Raw genomic sequence first — 18,251 nt, 5'->3', positions numbered from 1 at the left:
ATGGCTGGGCATGGCCACTTTTTATTTCGAACCCCAGATTGTTTTTATCTAATCATTAAAACAACTCAGGCTGCTGATACCCTCTTAGCTATTCAGGCCAAAACTCTCTATTGCCCACTTGGGACGACAGCACAAGAACAAAATCTCTGACTTCAAACCTAAACATTCTTCGTAGAAGGAAACTTATAGTGATTATCTAAACAGTGATGTCGGCTGAAGAAGATCCGGGAAAGACTTCGACCTATCTTTGTTCTGCCGAAGGGGGGGGGGGGGGGGGGGGGGGGGGGGTTGCGAGAAGTTTGGAGATGTGAGTTTCAACACAGCTCCCCCGGCTCCCCAGGCTCAATTCAACATCCAACCCCTCTCCATTTTCTTTCTGTTTACTTCTAGGTTCATGAGTTTACATGCCAATTCCATTACAGGGATTAAAATAGTTTGTCCAATCATCCTCATACTCTGTTTCCCTCGACCTTCTCCCTCCCTTAACCCCTCACACCACTTACAGGCTTTCAGGTCCCAGGGCTGGTTTAGGGGATTACAGGACAAGCGGCCCAAGCACCCAAAGAAACACAAGGCGGCCGCGTTGAAGAATGTTCCAATGAGAAGTCTGAGCATTAGTGAAAGCTGAGGTTTGATCAATGGCTGCGGCGCGTGTCGGCACTAGTGAACACTTCACGGAGCGTCTGAAAGAGAAGAAAGAGAAAATGGAGGTGTGTTATGACACTGGGCTTGGGGTCTATGTGGCCGGGTCGTCTTTGAGCTGCTGCTGATTAAGGGCTGGTGTTCACAGGTGAGCGGCTCCAAGCAGGATTTAGTGGCACAGGCACACAGAGGTGAAATGACCCCACTCTCACAACGAGAAAACAGCAAAGCAACGGCCGACCTCTCCCCTAAATGGCCAAAGGCAAATGTCAGAAGATAAGTGAGCTCTGTGACTGTGTGCTAAGCTTGCTCAAAGGAAAGTGACGGCAGGTGAACTTTCCACAAGTTAGTGCAGTCACTTTTCCAAAAACACAAAAAAGAAAAAGGTGAAAATGGCCTAAGAGATGGTTAGATGCATGAGATACTTTCCTTTTTACGATTTTAAAATTATTTATTATAGTCGACACATGCCCACACACTTGGACTTGGGGATCGGAGCTTCATATCACAAATAGGGAAATAAGTCAATGAGTCGCTGCCTGTGGGTCTAAGCCACCCGCAGACAGTAATCTCCTTCCGAACTGGAGGGGCTCAAAGGGGCTAAGCCTGGTCAACACCTAGGAAGGGACATCCTATCTTCAAGTGCTCCAGCACTATAGCCTAATTGTTAACGAAATAAATATATAGGCAACAATAGCCTGTTATATACAGCCTTTATTGTTAAAGGTGGGAAGTAAGTTAAGAACGTGCAATGGAGGGGCTGGATCCACACTTCTACGTTTAACAAAAACAATCTCCAGCTAGCCCAGCATTTCCTGTATGCAGGTGTACGCGTGTCAGTGTAAACAGGAAGCCGATTTACTCTGCTGTTGTTTCTCAGTTGAAGAAAAAGTTAGGCTAATAACAGCGAACTAGGTCGAGACTGAAGAGACCCAATCAGCAAGTGGTTGTGAGTGTCTATGTCATTGTTTTCCAAATATCTCTGTTTCTGCCCGTACAGACGACAACGCAGCCCCAGAGTTTTAAAATAATAGAATACAGTGTTCAGGTTGATCTTTATCTTATCTGAGCAAAACAAATTGCTCCATAACTTTTATTCGGGACTGTTTTTGAGGTGTATCTGCAGTTTTGCATCTTGCGGTCTCGGGTAACGCTGGTGTGGTCTTGTCTGGCTGTCTTTGACACATCTGCAGATTACTCACCATCGTGGAATCTGAGCATCTCATTTCTAAGTAATGTCACAGAAGCATCTTGTTGTATAGTGATTTTGGTCATTGTTAGTTTACCTGAAACAGACAGTGTGTAATAATTAACAGAAAAATCAGACCCATTCATGGCCTTGACAGAGGCTTGCACTCAACTGAGGGCCATTCTAGTTTATTTTGGATTCTGGTGGTTATTTTTGGAATCTGTTTTTTTTTTAATGTCTCACTACATCTTCCCTTGAGCAACTACTTTCTACTTTTTGTGATTTTGTGTCAAATTGAATGTTGCCTACAGGGATTGAACATAAAAAAATCCTCTTATCCGATATTAAACATTTTGCAAATCACCAAACACAACTTATTAAACAGCTGAAGTTTATAGCTCATCAATGTAAGCAGTCATTCATAACTGTAAAATTGTAAAAAGCTAATATGATCTGTCTACCTGCGGAGCTGTTGAAGGACCCTCAGCTGTAGTTACGATTAACGTTCCTTCAATTATGAATATATCAATTCATGAGGCATGGGCTGGCAAAGAGGAATGCTGGATCCATTTTTAATATCCTGATACAACATTAGGTCATCAGCATGATTAGTCCCAGTCATTACAGCTTGAAAGTGAAAACATGAAACATAAAAAGAGAGGCTTGAGAGGTCTGACCCAAAATAAATTGTGCATGACAAGGTCTCCAAAACACAAATGGTTTTAGTAATGGTGTCGAAATGAGACAATCACAGCTTGAGATCCAGCAACGAGAGTCATGCGGATGGTATGTGCGAGAAGGTGCAGGGATACTAAGTGGCCTGAGTCATACAGCACGTTTCTAAAGCCACACACATGGACGAGTGCAGAAACACATGCATGCACACACAGGTACATGAACGCACAGATGCACACATGTACATGCCAATGATTTGCACCTTTTTTCGCATGGGCACTTATCTTAAGGCTCAACAGTGAAGAGCTCAATGGGGCATAAGACTTTGCAACCAAAGCCCATCAGGGGGAGTGAGGAGATCAATAATGATTAACAAAATAAATTCTCTCCAGAGCAGGTTTTAAAGATTAAAGAATCACTCTGACCCTTTTTTTTTTTATCTCTGTGCTGAAGATCTTAGACCAGCAATCCTTATTCTAGTTTTAGAGTTTTGGACTACATGTGTTTTAGTGTTGAAACTAAACTTTATAGACAAGTTTCAGTGTGTTTTACCTGTTTCACTGAGCCAAAACCTGCAGACTTTTCAATCATTACCTGAGGCTAAATCCCTGGACTGTGACAATGACACATATGCAGTGGACCAGTGAGTTAATCCACTTCAGCAGTTTGTGTCCCCAGTATTGGTCTCAGTGTTAGTGTGCGGAAATTCCCAAGAACCCTGAAGCTCTGTGAAGTTTGCCACATAGAGACACCAAAAAGCTGCTTACTTCAAACAATAGAAATCCACAGCAGTTACCTGTTGCCAGCTCTGGATAAACCACATTGGCAAAGGCAGTGAGTAAACATCTGCAGGGATTATGTTGAATAAAATAAATTAATTTTGAAAGTCATAACAAAACATTGATTTTATTGCAGCTGCGTATACGAGGATAAATCTGTCGGTGGGCCTTAGTGCAGCATTTGATCCGATCGGTCACAGGATTCCTCAGATGAAATTGTGCTGTAATGAGATCTTTACTGCAGGACACTGACTCACAGTGGGGTTGTGGATCTCCACGATTGAAGAGGCAGATTCATTTTTCAACCTTTATTTTACACACTAATGAACATAATGAAAAACTTTGTTAAACACAACAAGTTAGGTAAATATTCAATAGATTAATTTTCCTCACTACTTGATTGAGATTGAATTGAAAAAAACAAACTAAAAAAAATACTTTTGCACAACTGTTTTATGGTTTGTTAACATTATGTCTGTGTCTTTATCCACAATATGTTCCCTAAACATAAGTGTAACCAAATAAAGCTGTTGAATTAATGGACAAATAACTTCATCTAACAAATTTTAAATCTGTTTCTCAAAACTGTTTAGCCGAAGGTTTGTTAACATTATGTCTACATCTTTATCTACAATATTTCCCCAAAAAATAAGTGTACAAACTTCATTATATTATTATTGAGTTAAGGTAAAAAACCTCATTGTGTTCTTTATTTAAATCAGGAGCTATTAAAGGCCCTATTACCTCTCTTGGTGGCCTCTCGATGGGCCATGGAGGTAAATAAATCTCAAAATAACTGCTAGAGAGGAAATTAAGAAAAATAAAACACATTCTGATAAAAATGATCAATTTAGGATTGTGTTTTACTTCATGGTGAGCATGGATTTAAGTCTGAGAGAAAACTGTGAGCGGGTGTGATTAATGTACAAAAAAAGGAAAGAAATACAACAAACCCCATAGGGAACATTAGTTTTATTTGATATTTGAAATATTTATTAGTCTGATCTCATTGTTCACCAATTAAATGAGTTTTAAAGTTGACTTTCTTCAATCTAGATCACCTCTGTGGCCAATAAATCCAGTTCTCCTCAGACCAATTGTTTACATCTGCAGTTAGACGGGTCGTCTTCTTATTCAGTTTACTGTCTGCGTCCCGGCATTTAAATGCAAAGTGGCGAAGTTTCACATAATAATGCAAAAGAAAAAAAACCGCAGCGCGCAACGAGCCCTTTATTTTGAGTGGAGGGGGAGAGAGGAGAAGGGGGGTTATCCAAGGTGTTTGAGACAGATGAGGGAGGTGGGGGTCTGGGATGGAGGGAGGGAGGGATGGAGAGAGGGAGGAGGCAGGGAGGGATAAAAACTGGAAGGAGCCATAGATGCTGGATCATTTGAAAAGTTTCCCCCTCGCTCTGCGCACCGCCTGCCCTCTCACGAACCGTACCGGAGGACGGATAGGAAAAACCCCCGCTGCAGAGCCCGTGCGCCCCGGCCTTTTTACGCTCCGACCCCCGGTCCTCTCCTGTGCGTTTAAAAAGGATTAATGAGCCAAAAAGGCACCAAACTTCCCATTTAAGGCTCATTTTTCGGCTTTGCGCCTGGACGTGCCTTATTTTCTCAACCTTCCCTTTCGTTATTCACTGCACTCGAGGATACCTGGACCCCTCACTGATGGTAAGCGCTCATCTCCCCACACATCCACACACAGCAACGATTCAAAAACCGGAGCTTTTAAATGGGAACCGAACCTGTTGAATAACACGAGGAGGAGGAATCACCGTTGACAGTTTGTGACTATGCCACAGGGTTTTAGTGTTCGAGGGACTTCACTGAGAGCTGTAGAAATATAGAAGTTTACAATTCTGTAAAAATCTCAGTGTCCCACATTGACAGAGGGAGTGGGGTAAAGTGAAAGGGTTTTTGGGGGCGAACAGCGCAGCGATCCTGGTGGAGCTCGTAACAGGTTAAAAGCCTTTTGTGCCGGAAAGTTGAGCAGCAAGTGAGGTCATTTCCAAAAGGAGCTTTCGGTTTCTGCACGCTTGTTTTTATTTAAATACCTTTAAAATATTTTAACTGTGCAGATTTGAACGTTTTTCTGAACTTTCTGCTAAGATTATGCGTAATTTAACACCTGTATCCGCCTCGAGTCATCCCGGTTTTTACGCGTAAAAGTAAAAGATGGAGATGACACAGCCCAGAATTTCAGCCAGAACGGGGGGAAAAAATTACACTCTTTTACTTCTTTGGGTTGATTTTTAAATTTGAATTAAATTCCGCTTCTAAAAGAGGTCAACAACAATTCATGCGTCACCGAAAAAGGCACAGTTCGGTCCAAGTATGACGAAGTCTGCACCAAAAAAAAAACCATCCAGTGCCAACACATTACAGTGGTGTAACGTTACAGTAGATTTGAAACCGGTTGATAACTGAGAAACGACAATGGAAAACAAGGTCTCACATGTTTACACCTGCACGTAACAAACGATTATGGAGTGAAATTGTGTCATTTCATCTCGTCACGCAGCAGCAGCACAGAAAACATTTTGCGGCCTGCGGGTGCATGGCGTCCTTGGCACACACCTTTACTTTTCATCTCACATTTCTCCTCCATCGTGCAGGGAAACAGACTTTACACAGTTTGATACTTTTTTTGTAAAATTACAAATAGGTGTTTATTCTCTTTTGCATAAATGTGCTTGGCAAAGACTTGACTGCAATTTTCTTTTGAGGTTTCAGGAAAATATTGGCTCAGGAGTTGACTTTTCGTTGATGAAGCCACCTGATATTTTCAATTTTCAGATTTTAACATTTTTTAATACTTTCAACCTGTAAGGTCTGGGAGCAGTTGAAGTTATTTTTTTCCTGTTGTGTTTTAATTTCTCCTTGAAGTAATGAAAGTCATGAAGCTTGTCATTTATCTCTGAGATGTTTTCTTTCACACAACACCACAGCTTAAACAAAAACCATTAACCTGCTCTCAGTGATCTCACTGACTGTGAATGTTCTTCCTGTTGAAGTGCTCACTGGGAGCTAATAAAACCCCAAACCACTACTCAACAACAACACACGTTGCAGGTCTCTGGTTTATTTCTTTTAACAGACATGAGGATATTGCACTTTGTTGGACCCTATTGATTGAAGCCTTAGTTACTATTTAAACTAATTTAACCTTCATGCACAACCCAGATATTAGGAAATTCATTTAGCAATTCAAATTAATTTTGTAGTATTATTTCTCTTTTTATTTGTATGGAGTAAGTATTAGAATCATAAATACACAATATGTAAACAATCTAAAGCTGCATTAGCATTGATCAGGAAAAAAACCTCCCATGACTATAAACAGGTTGCTAAACTGATTTACCGTCGTCTTTAATGATAAAAAAAATCAGGCCATAGATTTGGCTGTTTCAGTGGTAACCTGTTCCCCTCCCTCCTCTCCCTCCCTCCCTCTCATCTTCCCTCCCACCATCACTGTCAAATTCCTCATGAAACACATCTGAAGAGCCATGTGCAGAGTCTGATCACATTATCTCTGGTCAGGGAGGGAGAGAGAGGCCAAGGGGGACCGAGCAAAGCCAAGGGCAGTTGACTGCTGCGGCCTAATTGCTCCCTGGGCCTGCGTTTGTTTTTGGAAAATGTTTCTGTCTGTCTGTCTGAATGTGAATCTTCAGACATTGTTGTCACATCTTGAATTGTTTTTTTTTTGCTCTCGCTTTATGAAGAGTAAATGTGAATCCACACTTCTGTGGTGGAAAATCACTGAAAAATGCATTGAGTTTGGTGTAAGAAAGTATTTTTTCCAAATCGCCCCTGGTGGAAACAGGCCACTTGAACATGAATGCAATAACTTTTCCCAGAGTTGAAAGTCGCTCCCCGCCTGCCTCACATTTTCTTTCATCATCATCGCACCACTTTTGAGTGTCTGTCCGTTTTAGCCCGCAGCTTTGTCAGTGGCTGGTTACAGTTACAAGATGTTCTGTATGGTCAGTGTTTTTGAGTACTATGAATCCCTGTAATCATGGGAGAGGCCCTCTCTGGACAATGAACATTTGTTGTCAGAGATGTGCACTCACACACATTCACTCTCTCACAAACTCACACACACACACACACACACACACACACACACACACACACACACACACACACACACACACACATTACCCCCCACCCCCCACCCCTTGGGTAATAGAGCTGATCATGTTCTGAACCCTCCTCTCTCTCTTTGCCACAGTTCTCACAAACATTCAAGCGGTGGCACACACTTGTGTGTGCATACAGACAACCGTGCATGCATGTCGTTTAGCTCATGCCCCCACACACACTGCACATCACCTTCTCCTCGCACACACTGGATCTAGTGTCATGACCGAGGGAAAAAAGGGGGTGGGGGGTCAATCGGAGGTCAAAGTCTAATGCTGTTAGGGAAAAGACCCTCGATTACATGTACAGTGAGCCATGCAGGGGCCAAGATAATCACAAAGATACGTAGCCCAACATTGCTCGCACACACTTAAATACACAAAACGTAAATTAAACACACTCTCACACACACACACAGCGTTAATGTGCATCCTCACTGTGTAGTAATGCTTGGGCGCACTCCAGCAAGAACAGGCTCCAAATGATGACCAAAGCCCTGCATCGCTCCAGAGTTAAAATGTCTGCTCTGTGGTGCCGGTGTTGTGGTGGTGGTGACTGTCAGAAATTCTGTAATTTTATTAGTGTGAGTCAGCAGCGTTTAAAACATTTAAATGACGTGTAATAGAATTGAATCATTGCAGCCACACTGCAGCGCTTGTAAAATCCGACAGAGGAGCGAGGGGACTGTTAAAGCTGTTGAATAATCTTTTTCGTTTTTTACGGAATCATTTTCAAGGATTTTATTTGGAGATGCCGCTCCCTAAAAACCCATGTGTTTTCTGCTGGTGCTTAAACATCGATGGTGTTGCTTCATTAGCGACAAATTTGCCCCTTGCAACACGCCGCACATACTCCAGCTCTGAGCGTACGACTCTCCCACTGATGACAGTGATGTCAAAGAGCAGGAGGCCTGTCATCAGCGTCACTACAACCTGTTTGATCCCTCAAGTAGGGGAGCGTTACTAAGAGATGAGGCCCTTTTGAGATGCATCTATTTAAACGCCTCGTGTAGAATAGCTGATTTCATTTGTTTGGACGGATAAAGGTTTGGCGAGTTCACTTGGAGATGGAGTTCGCCGCCCTCTTCTTTTGGGTATGGATTTTTACCACTCCTGATCAAAGTGGAGTTATCAGCTCTTTGGTCTGTGTGTGTGTGTGTGAACATGAGAGGGTAGCTTCAGTTTTTGTTCAGTTGAATCTGGCCGTTATCTGATGGTTTTTTCTCTCTTTCTCTCTCTCATTGAAGGTTTCTGCTTAATTTCTGAAATAGTCGAGGTGTGTTTTCTGGAGGCGTTGGGGATCTGCTCTCTGTGTTGTGGCACATACCTCCTTACATTCCAGCTACAGTAAATAGCTAGCTTAGCCCATGAGCCAAAATGATAAGCCTTAAAGAGACACTGGGTCTCTCTCTTGCCCACTTAAACACACACTGACACAGATGCACGCACATTTCTCCAACTTCTTGCCTGACTTGTTTGCAATTGCCATCGCTTCATGTATGTTTTTATCTGTGTCTTTCAGGAACAGGGCCACTCCAACGTTCTCCTGCAGCCGCCCAACACCACCTAACATTTCCTGGAAAAACGTGTCCATCGCCCGCTCCCAACAAACATGGACTGTTTTCCCATGCTTTATTTTCTGTCGGTAAGTAAGTGGACCTTTTCATTTCAATTTCAGTATCTCACGTTTTCCTCTTCCTCCTCCGTCTAACTATTAATATATTTAAGTGGCATTCAACAGCACTTACAATAATGTATATGCATGAGGAAGAGCTTTTTTTGTTAAATAGCCCAAGGTTTGCCCCATGGTTTGCTGGAACAGACTCCGAGAGGACGAGGCTACTTGAGCTAAGAATTTGCTCTGACCCCGGGGCTGCCGCTTTTATTTGTCTAATCATGGTGGAGGAGGGAAGAGATTTTCAATTAAAAAAAGTTGGCTGTTTACCTATAAAAGATCTCGCCAAACGGCAAGTGGCCGATCTGATCAGCGATGGTTTAAACAAGGCAAATCGGAGTATTAAAACCAATCAGAGCTGCCTTCAGTGGGGACAGAGGAGATGGCGATGAAAGGGAGGAAAAAGCATAAAAACAAGCAAATATTTTCTGTCATTTAAAACAAAGGCCTTTCTCTCCTTTCCTTGTCCCTTGTTGTGTTTTCCTCCTCTTTGCTCTTTCCAGTTCTCTCCTAATAATTCCCTGTGCCATCTGCTGCTCCCCCCAGAGACATCATGATTCCTGGTAATCGAATGCTGATGGTCATTTTAATATGCCAAGTCCTGCTGGGAGAGAGCAACCATGCTAGTCTGATACCTGAAGAAGGAAAAAAGAAAGTACCGGGCCTGCAGGGTCGTTCGGCCGCTCAGAGCCATGAACTGCTGCGGGACTTCGAGGCCACGCTGCTGCACATGTTCGGCCTCAAGAGGCGGCCGCGGCCCAGCCGCTCCACCACTGTGCCCCGCTACCTGCTGGACCTCTACCGCCTGCAGTCGGGGGAGGCCGAGGAGGCTGGAGGGCATGACATCGCTTTTGAGTACCCAGAGAGGTCAGCCAGCCGGGCGAACACTGTGAGGGGCTTCCACCATGAAGGTAAGGAGAAAAACAAAGGAGTATGTTTGCATAATCAAGGTCACGGTTGCCAGGCATTCTTATAACTTTAGGAGTATTATATTTCATCAGCATCGTTGACAACTGGTAAGTTTTCCGGATTAAAAAACATTTCCTACATCCCTTGAAACAAGACTGTGAGACAGCTCCACCCATCACACCATAACCAAGGAATCTAAGGATGTGGTCACCGAACACTGTCTAAAGAGGGTCAAAAAAATCTGCCAGACAAGCTCTCAAGAGCCTCATTTGACAAAACTCTGCGTGTTTGGTTAGCAGCTGAAAGAAAAGCATGCCTCCATATTACTGACTTGCACTTCTCACCCCACCCAGCAGAACATGGCTTAAAAAAGCTGCAGTCTTGGCCTGGAGTTGGAGTGTGCTCCTCTCTCATGTCTCATGTCTCCAGTTTATATGGAGGGCTCTTTTAGAGGGACCTTCCTCAACGTGCAATTATCTTTAATGCTACTCTTGCAGCCTTCTAAATAAAGCCCCTACTGCCAACAATGTGGGTGCTGAGAGCAGACGCTGCAGCTCTCGGGAGAGATGGAAAAACAGTCTCAGGAGCTGGTGCGATAGAAAGGCTGGAATGTTAGAAGGGTTTCTGTTTATTGTGACTTGGATCTGCTTAGTTTTAGCGACAGCTGCAGACGTTTCAATTAGGCCAGGAGAAACTCCAGGTTGACTGATCTGTTAAATGTATGCTGAGGTTGGAAAGGCAGACTGAAGCGCGTTGGGTGAACGCTTAAAAAGCCGTCGGCAGAGAGAACCGGAGCTGAGAGTTAGCGAGTGACCTTGTGGCGTAGTGAACTGAGAGAACCGGGGGGCTTTAGGGCTCCAGAACATGTCCACCCTTAGGGGGAGGAGTGAGGAAGGAGGGATGAGTCAGCCTTAATGGGGCTTGTCAAACACACTGCTCGTGGTAACACACGCCAACACACACCAACATGGCAACGTACCAGTGCAGGAGAGGAAGAAAGAGCACCGCCGCTGAAGGAGGAACTTGTGCCTGTGATGCAATGTGTACGTGCATGTATGCATGCGTGTGTGAGAATGTGTGTGTGTGTGTGTGTGTGCGTGTTCCGACTGCTCTCTACAGGCATTTACCCTCCTTCTCCTCTGCTAAACTATGTTAATAATACGCTTTGAGGTCTTTTGAGTAGGAGTGCTTGCTTTCATGGGAGCACCATTGTGCGATAGTGTGATTCAGTTGGCTGATCTGTCCAAAACATGGTGAGGTATTACAGTCTGAAGCAGACAGACGGTTTTGGTGAGGAGACGTTTCTACAGGGACGGTAAAACATGCAACTACTAATTCAGAATTCCGCAAGAAATGTGTGTAACAGGAGACGTGTCCTCATTTTTCACATTTATGAATTAAACGACAAAGCACATGAGAAGGTTAACGCGTACAAAATTTGAATCAGCCGAATGCACCACATTCGTTTGCAAGACCCCCCCACCCCCACGGGCTTCGGATAAATGAGATTCTACTGTATTGTTTGACTCCTTAATGATTATTCATGATGAAAATGATAAATGTCTTAAGTGAACAAACTGCGGAGCTAATCAAAAACACAGCAGGTTTTAATAATGAGAACCACCTGGGTAAGATTAGAGCCTGGGTGTGAAATAACAGGGGTGGATTGAGCAGGAAAATAGTAGACACAACATTCCTTTCCCCAACAATGGTGATCTTGCCAGAAATCTGCAGACTGAGCGTGGAACAGGGAGCCTCCACTGTGTTTATACTGTAGCTGTGGTACGTTAATCACCACCCTCCTTGTAATGCGTGTTTCAGCAAAGTGCTCGGAGAAAGGCATTGAGAGAAGGGCTGGATAATCCGTGGAGATAGATAAGGAAGCGTGGACGCTGTATATTTATATTGTTGAGTACTGCAGAAGCTGAGAAAAGTGTGCGTATGCTGCACATCCTTTTTGTGTCAGATAAAAACATGTAGGAAGTGTGAAAATCTGAGGCTAGCACAACTAAAAGCAGCGTTTAATTGTTATATCTGCTGGTTCTCTCAGTGTCGTCGTGGAAACTTCAAAGTCTTAATGTCAAAGTTATGTTTGTTTTTTTACACATGTGATATAACCAACACTGAACATTATGGAATTATTCACTTGAGCTAACATTTCTCCTTCTTCTCATTTTCAGAGCACATGGAAAAGGTGCACGAGCTGGACGTTGGTGAGACCACACCCTTTCGCTTCCTGTTCAACCTCAGCAGCATCCCGGAGGACGAGCTGCTCTCTTCCGCCGAACTTAGGCTCTACCGTCATCAGATTGATGAGGCCATCGCTGACGCCCTCTCAGACGAGAAGGGGCTTCACCGGATAAACGTGTATGAGGTGCTGAAGCCCCCGCGGCCCGGGCAGCTCATCATGCAGCTCTTGGATACACGGCTCGTGCGCCAAAATGCATCACAATGGGAGAGCTTTGACGTCAGCCCTGCCGTGCTGCGCTGGACTCGTGAGCGCCTCCCAAATTACGGGTTGGCTGTGGAGGTGCAACACCTCAACCAAACACCGCGTCACCAGGGCCGACACGTCCGAATCAGCCGCTCACTACACCAGGAGCCTGGTGAGGACTGGGAGCAGCTGCGCCCCCTCCTGGTTACCTTTGGCCACGACGGGAAGGGTCACCCACTGACCCGCCGGACCAAGCGCAGCCCCAAGCAGCGGGGCCGCAAACGCAACCGCAACTGCCGACGCCACGCACTGTACGTGGACTTTAGCGACGTAGGCTGGAATGACTGGATAGTGGCGCCCCCTGGTTACCAGGCTTATTACTGCCATGGGGAATGCCCCTTTCCTCTGGCAGATCATCTGAACTCAACCAACCATGCCATTGTTCAGACACTGGTGAACTCTGTGAACAACAACATTCCCAAGGCCTGCTGCGTGCCAACAGAGCTCAGCGCCATCTCCATGCTCTACCTAGATGAACATGACAAGGTGGTCCTAAAAAACTATCAGGAAATGGTAGTGGAGGGCTGCGGCTGCCGCTAGCACACAAGCTAACTACAACATGGACTTGGACTAGAGACTTGAAAAAAGCTACATGGACGCTCAAACAAATCAGAAGGTCTTTACTCCCAAAAAAAAAAGTTCACTTGGACCCTTATTTATAACGTTTATGTTGAGGTGTATGTTTGTCTCACTTTTTTTGGTTTCTTTGACAATATGATCATATATTTTGACAAAATATATATATATATATTTATATCTACATATTAAAAATAAATTGAGTCCTTATTTTAAACATAAAAAGCTGTACAACTTTTCATAATGTACATTAGATTGTATAAGTTTTTTTATTGAGAAAATAGTAAAAACAATCTAAAAAGTAAAGTTTATTTACTTGTAATATTTATTGCTTTCATATATATACATTTTTGGAGAAAAAAAATAAAAACATGACTTGCTTCCAATAATACATTCAAACCAAACACAAGACACATGCTTTGTGTATTTGCCTAAATTAGATCACTGCGTAAAACACTTTTTAAAGGAAACGGGGAATAATCTGAAATCTGCACTGATTTTAATTTCCATAAATTATTCTGATGATTTTAATCCATCCATTAAAGCAGAATTCATTCAAGCATTTTATGAAATAAATGACATTTTTATCAAATATAAGGGGGTTGTATAAACAAGTTCCCAGTACATTTCAGTTTTGGTTTCGACATGAATTTGGATTTAAATTCTACACTATTATCTTTTAACTATATCTGGCCTCTAAAGGTGTTTCAATCAACTTTCATCTAAAACACAAGCAGAGGAATCTTTCTGATGCTCGGGTTAATTATTCAGCATTTCACCACCATTCAACGATTTACATTTTACCAAAGACAGATGAATATAGGAAACCAACACCCTCTGATAGATTTTCTCAGTTTTCAGTTCCAGAAGCTGTCACAGAAATGCAATGCCATTTCAAAGCCTGTGCCCCCTTTAGAGCAAAGGCCTTATTGTTCTCATATTTCACTTTTATGTCAATCTGACTAACATGTGGTGGTTGGACACTCGCTAATCCAATTGCAGCCGGGGAAGGCTGTTGAGCCTGACTGTGGGAGAGTGACTCTATTGTTCTTGACGTCCCCCGCATTGGGGGCATGATTGTGGCCGATGCGTCCTGCCCTGACACAAGACGGCTGAGTCCTCAGAAGAATCAAAGGTTAGACGCTCTGTCTCCTGCCTTTGTCTTCGGCGGCTCATGCCGGCAGAGCAAAGACGCCTGTCTCCAACCTGTGCCCCACCACACAATGGGCTTCTACATCACTTATTTACAAGCTGACGGCTGGCCCAAATTATATGATAATGTTTGGAGAGAGCGACTACTTTGAACTGCCGAGGGGGCGGGGGCTTTGCGTCGCATGGTTTTGCAGAGCGTGCCCTGTACATCATCGTGTCTCAGGGGTAAACCACTGGACGTTATTAAAATGTAAACATCGTAATATAATCACACTTTTAAAGAATTTTGAATCCTCTAGTTTTTATGCATGAACCCAACTTTAAAACACAAATCGATGTTTTTCTCAGGGATTTTTTTTTTTTAAATGTTAAAGCTCAACTCCAAAGATTTTTAAGTAGTGTATTGTTTTAAATAAATTATGAATGACAAGTTAATTTCCCAGGTTTTCTGCAGGAGCATGTGCGGCCCCCTCAATGACTGCTGGGCTTCTCTGTGATGCCCACTTATCAGCGTCAAAAATTAGGGAGAGGTGCTAAACAAGAAGAAGACGGAGAAGAATTTAATTTTGGAGTGGCTGAAGGCAGAGGAGAAGAAGCTGCAGGAAGAAATAGGTGTCTTCTCAGCAGTTTAAACATTTCAGCTGATCTTCCCCTCTGAACCGAGCTGAGATAACATCAGCCAGTTATGGTAATTGTCCGATCATTATCCCACTGCCCCGCACAAAGAAGGGATGCATGTTTATGAAAAGGCCCGGAGAAGGACGTTTATATAAGCTCAGCCTGCCCAGTGAGTCTGTCATTTAAGCTTACCGCCGGCCATGCTTCAAGACGAGCTCGCAGGAGGAGAAGACTTCGACAGCCTCAAATCCTCCACCCAGTGTCATCAGCCACGTGATTGTTAACAACTTCAGAACTGTGTGTGTGTGTGTGTGAAGGGAGCAGGGAGGGAGGGGTGGGGGTCAATTACAGAATGAGTGCTTAAAAAACAGATTGTGGGCTTTGTCATGCCTATGTGACGTGCCACTCAGTCTCCTGTAAGTGCTCGTTCTCACGCAATTACAGGTGAGTCATTATGCGGCAGGTCTATTGACACTGCTCGACTAATTGACTGGGTGAAGTTCTTCAAAAAGCTTTTTATTTGGACGTTGCGCCGTAAAAGCCGAGTGTTTATAGACAGTAAACCTCCCCGCAGGAACAAAGGACGATGATCCTCACTTGCTTTTGCCTCGTGTGTGAGTGGGAGCTGAAATCTTTCCTTTTTTTTTTTTTACCTCAGATGTTAGAGATCTGAATGTATGTTTGTGTTTTGTGTCTCAGGTTTTCAGGTAAGTCACGTGACACAAAAACACCTCAGAAACATCATGCATATGTATGAAAGTTTCAGCTGAGTTACAAAAATTGTAAACAAAATTGTCAAAAATGTCCACAGGTTCTAAAACCCAGCGTGTTAGGTGACTTGTTTTGTGTGATTCTAATTCTAAAATGCTATAAAATAAAAACAGGCAACAAATCATTACATTTCAGAGGCTGGAGAAAGCAAATGTTTGGATTCTTTTCTTGCTCAAAACAATTCAACATAAGCATCATTGCCTATAAAAGTTCTCTTGATCCACAAATCTATTACTCAACCAACTGTTCCACTAATGAAGGCATGTTGGGGAATGCTTCTTTTTGTCTTTTGTTCCCCTTCACAATAAAACATGATATTTTTGACTCTTCAAATGGAGACAGAAAACCCTTTGTCATTGTGGCTAAACTGGAGCTCACACACTTCACAATAGCACAAGAAACTATCTTAAGGTAGGGTGTGGATAAGGAAACCAAGTTTTTAAAAAAATTTAAAAAGCTTCTTGCACAATGTTTTTTGGGATCATTTTGTACATGGAATGCATCTGGTTTCTCATCACTATTTTATATGTGCAGCCATCTGACAACACAAACCAAAAGATATCTAAACTAGAATGGCCCTCAGTAGAGCACATACCTCTGCAAAGGTCCAACAGTTTGCTTTATGTCCTTATGAACGACATTTAAAACCACCAGATTGAGATATTCATTAGGATCTGCACCAAATTTCCCACACTCATAAATATTGTCCTCTTAAAATGCCCGATTTTATTCATCCAGATCCAAGAATTACTTGGGGGAAATTGGTGAAAATGTCAAAAAGTTAAAGAAAGAAAAAATTTATCCTGGTTTTGCACCCTGATCTGGTTATGCATCTACATTTAACGAGTTCTTTCTTTGCCCATTTTCCATTCTTTTAAATCTGTTTAGTAGTTTTTGTGTAATCCTGCGGAAAAACAAACAAACAAACAAACAAACAAACCAGTTGACAGTGGAGAAGACATGACCTCTTTTTGGGAGGAATTGATGTGTGTTCAGCTGAATTGAGAGAAAGGTTGTGTATTCATAAACAGCAGAAAAGGTGTGATCTACTGAGACCTGCTAAATATCCTGCAGAAATTATTATTCTATCCAATCACTGGGGATTCACAGCAGACAATAATAACAATACACACGTTTTGAGATACACATTAGAAGTTCAATAGTCTAGAAAGATTAACTGAGGCATCGTCTCTGCAAACACAAACGTGAGTCTCTTTTAAATGCCTTGAACACCACAAAATAAATTCCATTCACTTCTGTTTTATTTGGGTGCTGGCTGAAGTACGAGTGGTGAACGTCTAAAAATGAGACTAAAACTAACTGCATGGTGAGGTGAGAGGTACATTTGTGGTGTGGATGATCTGACCCTTGAGAGGAAAACAAAACGTCAGTGATTCAGGAGGACAGAATGTGTGTTCCCTCTCTTTGGTGGGGAATCGGTCGGGGCTATCTTGATGATAGCTCGTGTCAATGCTGCTTGAGGTCAGGGCCTCTCGTTTCACTCTCCCACTCATATACACACACGCACATTCTTTCTTATACTCTTTTTTGTCCAGGGTATATCATTTTTACACACACACACACACAAGGTCTGAAACCTTAGACCCTCCTCGCTGTCCATCTGTAAGGGTTATCTGTGTGACACCTCCTCTCAACCCGGCCTGTGACTCATCTCCACTCATCACACACACCTCTGCACTGGCACATGGCAGCCGGGACGCTGCACCGTGCGTTTAAGGGGATAATGCTGTCATCGATGGAATACTTTGACCCCGGGTCAGTGGCACAGAATACACACACACACACACACACACACACACACACACACACACACACACACACACACACACACACACACACACAGTATACAGTGCAGGTAACAGTGCAGGAGCTTTGAGGGTTCAGACACAGGTGAACTCAAAATAAAAACAAGTGCAAAGATCATAATTTATTTTTTGATCCTCAGACTTGAAAAACTATTCATCAGTTTTGAAGCACAAAACCTCCCTAATTCGAATGTGTGAACCATTTTAAGGAAAGGAAGAAACAGAAAATATTTTATTTTAGGCAAGTCATTTTTTAATGGAAACAAAAATGCTTATGCAGTTGTTTGTTATTTTATTCTATTTCATCCGTCCGTATAACAATGTGTGTTCATCCCATTTTATTAATTCATTTTGTAATCTATCTCATTTTATTTCATTGTCAGCATTTTTTATTGTTTTGTCTTATTCTTGGCTCATCAGTTGTGAACTGCACTGACCTGCATGAAACACAGCCTATAGGTGATTACTTGCAATAAAAAAATTGATTTGTTGATCAATACTTTTATTTGCGGCCTTCCATTGCTTCTTCGTGTGACTTTGTTGTTGCTAACCTAAACAAGTAAACTGTGATTTTGAGTGACAGTTGTTAGGGATTTGGTCATTCTCGCCCTATGTCAGCTTTCTTTAACTCACAGTGTAAGTGTGTGTGCTTGCCTTCACATGCACATTTAAGTACATGTGCACGGTCACAAATGTGCAGTTGCTCGCTGCGTTCAGGCTGTTAACACCCCTGGTGTCTGTCAATGGTGTTAGAAGAAAAACAATGAAGGCCTCTCAAAGAAAGCTTAATAACAGTAATTGCT

The 18,251-nt window shown here is 42.8% G+C and overlaps 1 protein-coding gene across 1 annotated transcript; it reads left to right on the top strand.

The window, feature by feature from the left end:
- Nucleotides 1–4,443: 4,443 nt before the first annotated feature.
- On the top strand, nt 4,444–17,947 carry bmp4 (bone morphogenetic protein 4). The gene is made up of 4 exons (XM_069536036.1): nt 4,444–4,956; nt 8,950–9,072; nt 9,649–10,013; nt 12,192–17,947. Exons 3-4 carry the CDS (start codon nt 9,656–9,658, stop codon nt 13,043–13,045), a joined length of 1,212 nt encoding a protein of 403 aa, XP_069392137.1. The 5' UTR covers nt 4,444–4,956; nt 8,950–9,072; nt 9,649–9,655; the 3' UTR covers nt 13,046–17,947.
- Nucleotides 17,948–18,251: the final 304 nt, after the last annotated feature.

Source organism: Paralichthys olivaceus, chromosome 12, assembly GCF_024713975.1.
Source record: "Paralichthys olivaceus isolate ysfri-2021 chromosome 12, ASM2471397v2, whole genome shotgun sequence".
NCBI classification, from domain to species: Eukaryota; Metazoa; Chordata; class Actinopteri; order Pleuronectiformes; family Paralichthyidae; genus Paralichthys; species Paralichthys olivaceus.
Note: the sequence above shows the minus strand (reverse complement) of the source record. Positions and strands in the feature narration are given on the sequence as shown.

Coding starts and splice junctions, on each gene's coding strand:
- bmp4 (XM_069536036.1), top strand. CDS start 9,656: ATGATTCCTGGTAATCGAATGCTGATGGTCATTTTAATATGCCAAGTC. Junction 10,014..12,191: donor GAGGGGCTTCCACCATGAAG/GTAAGGAGAAAA, acceptor TCTCATTTTCAG/AGCACATGGAAAAGGTGCAC.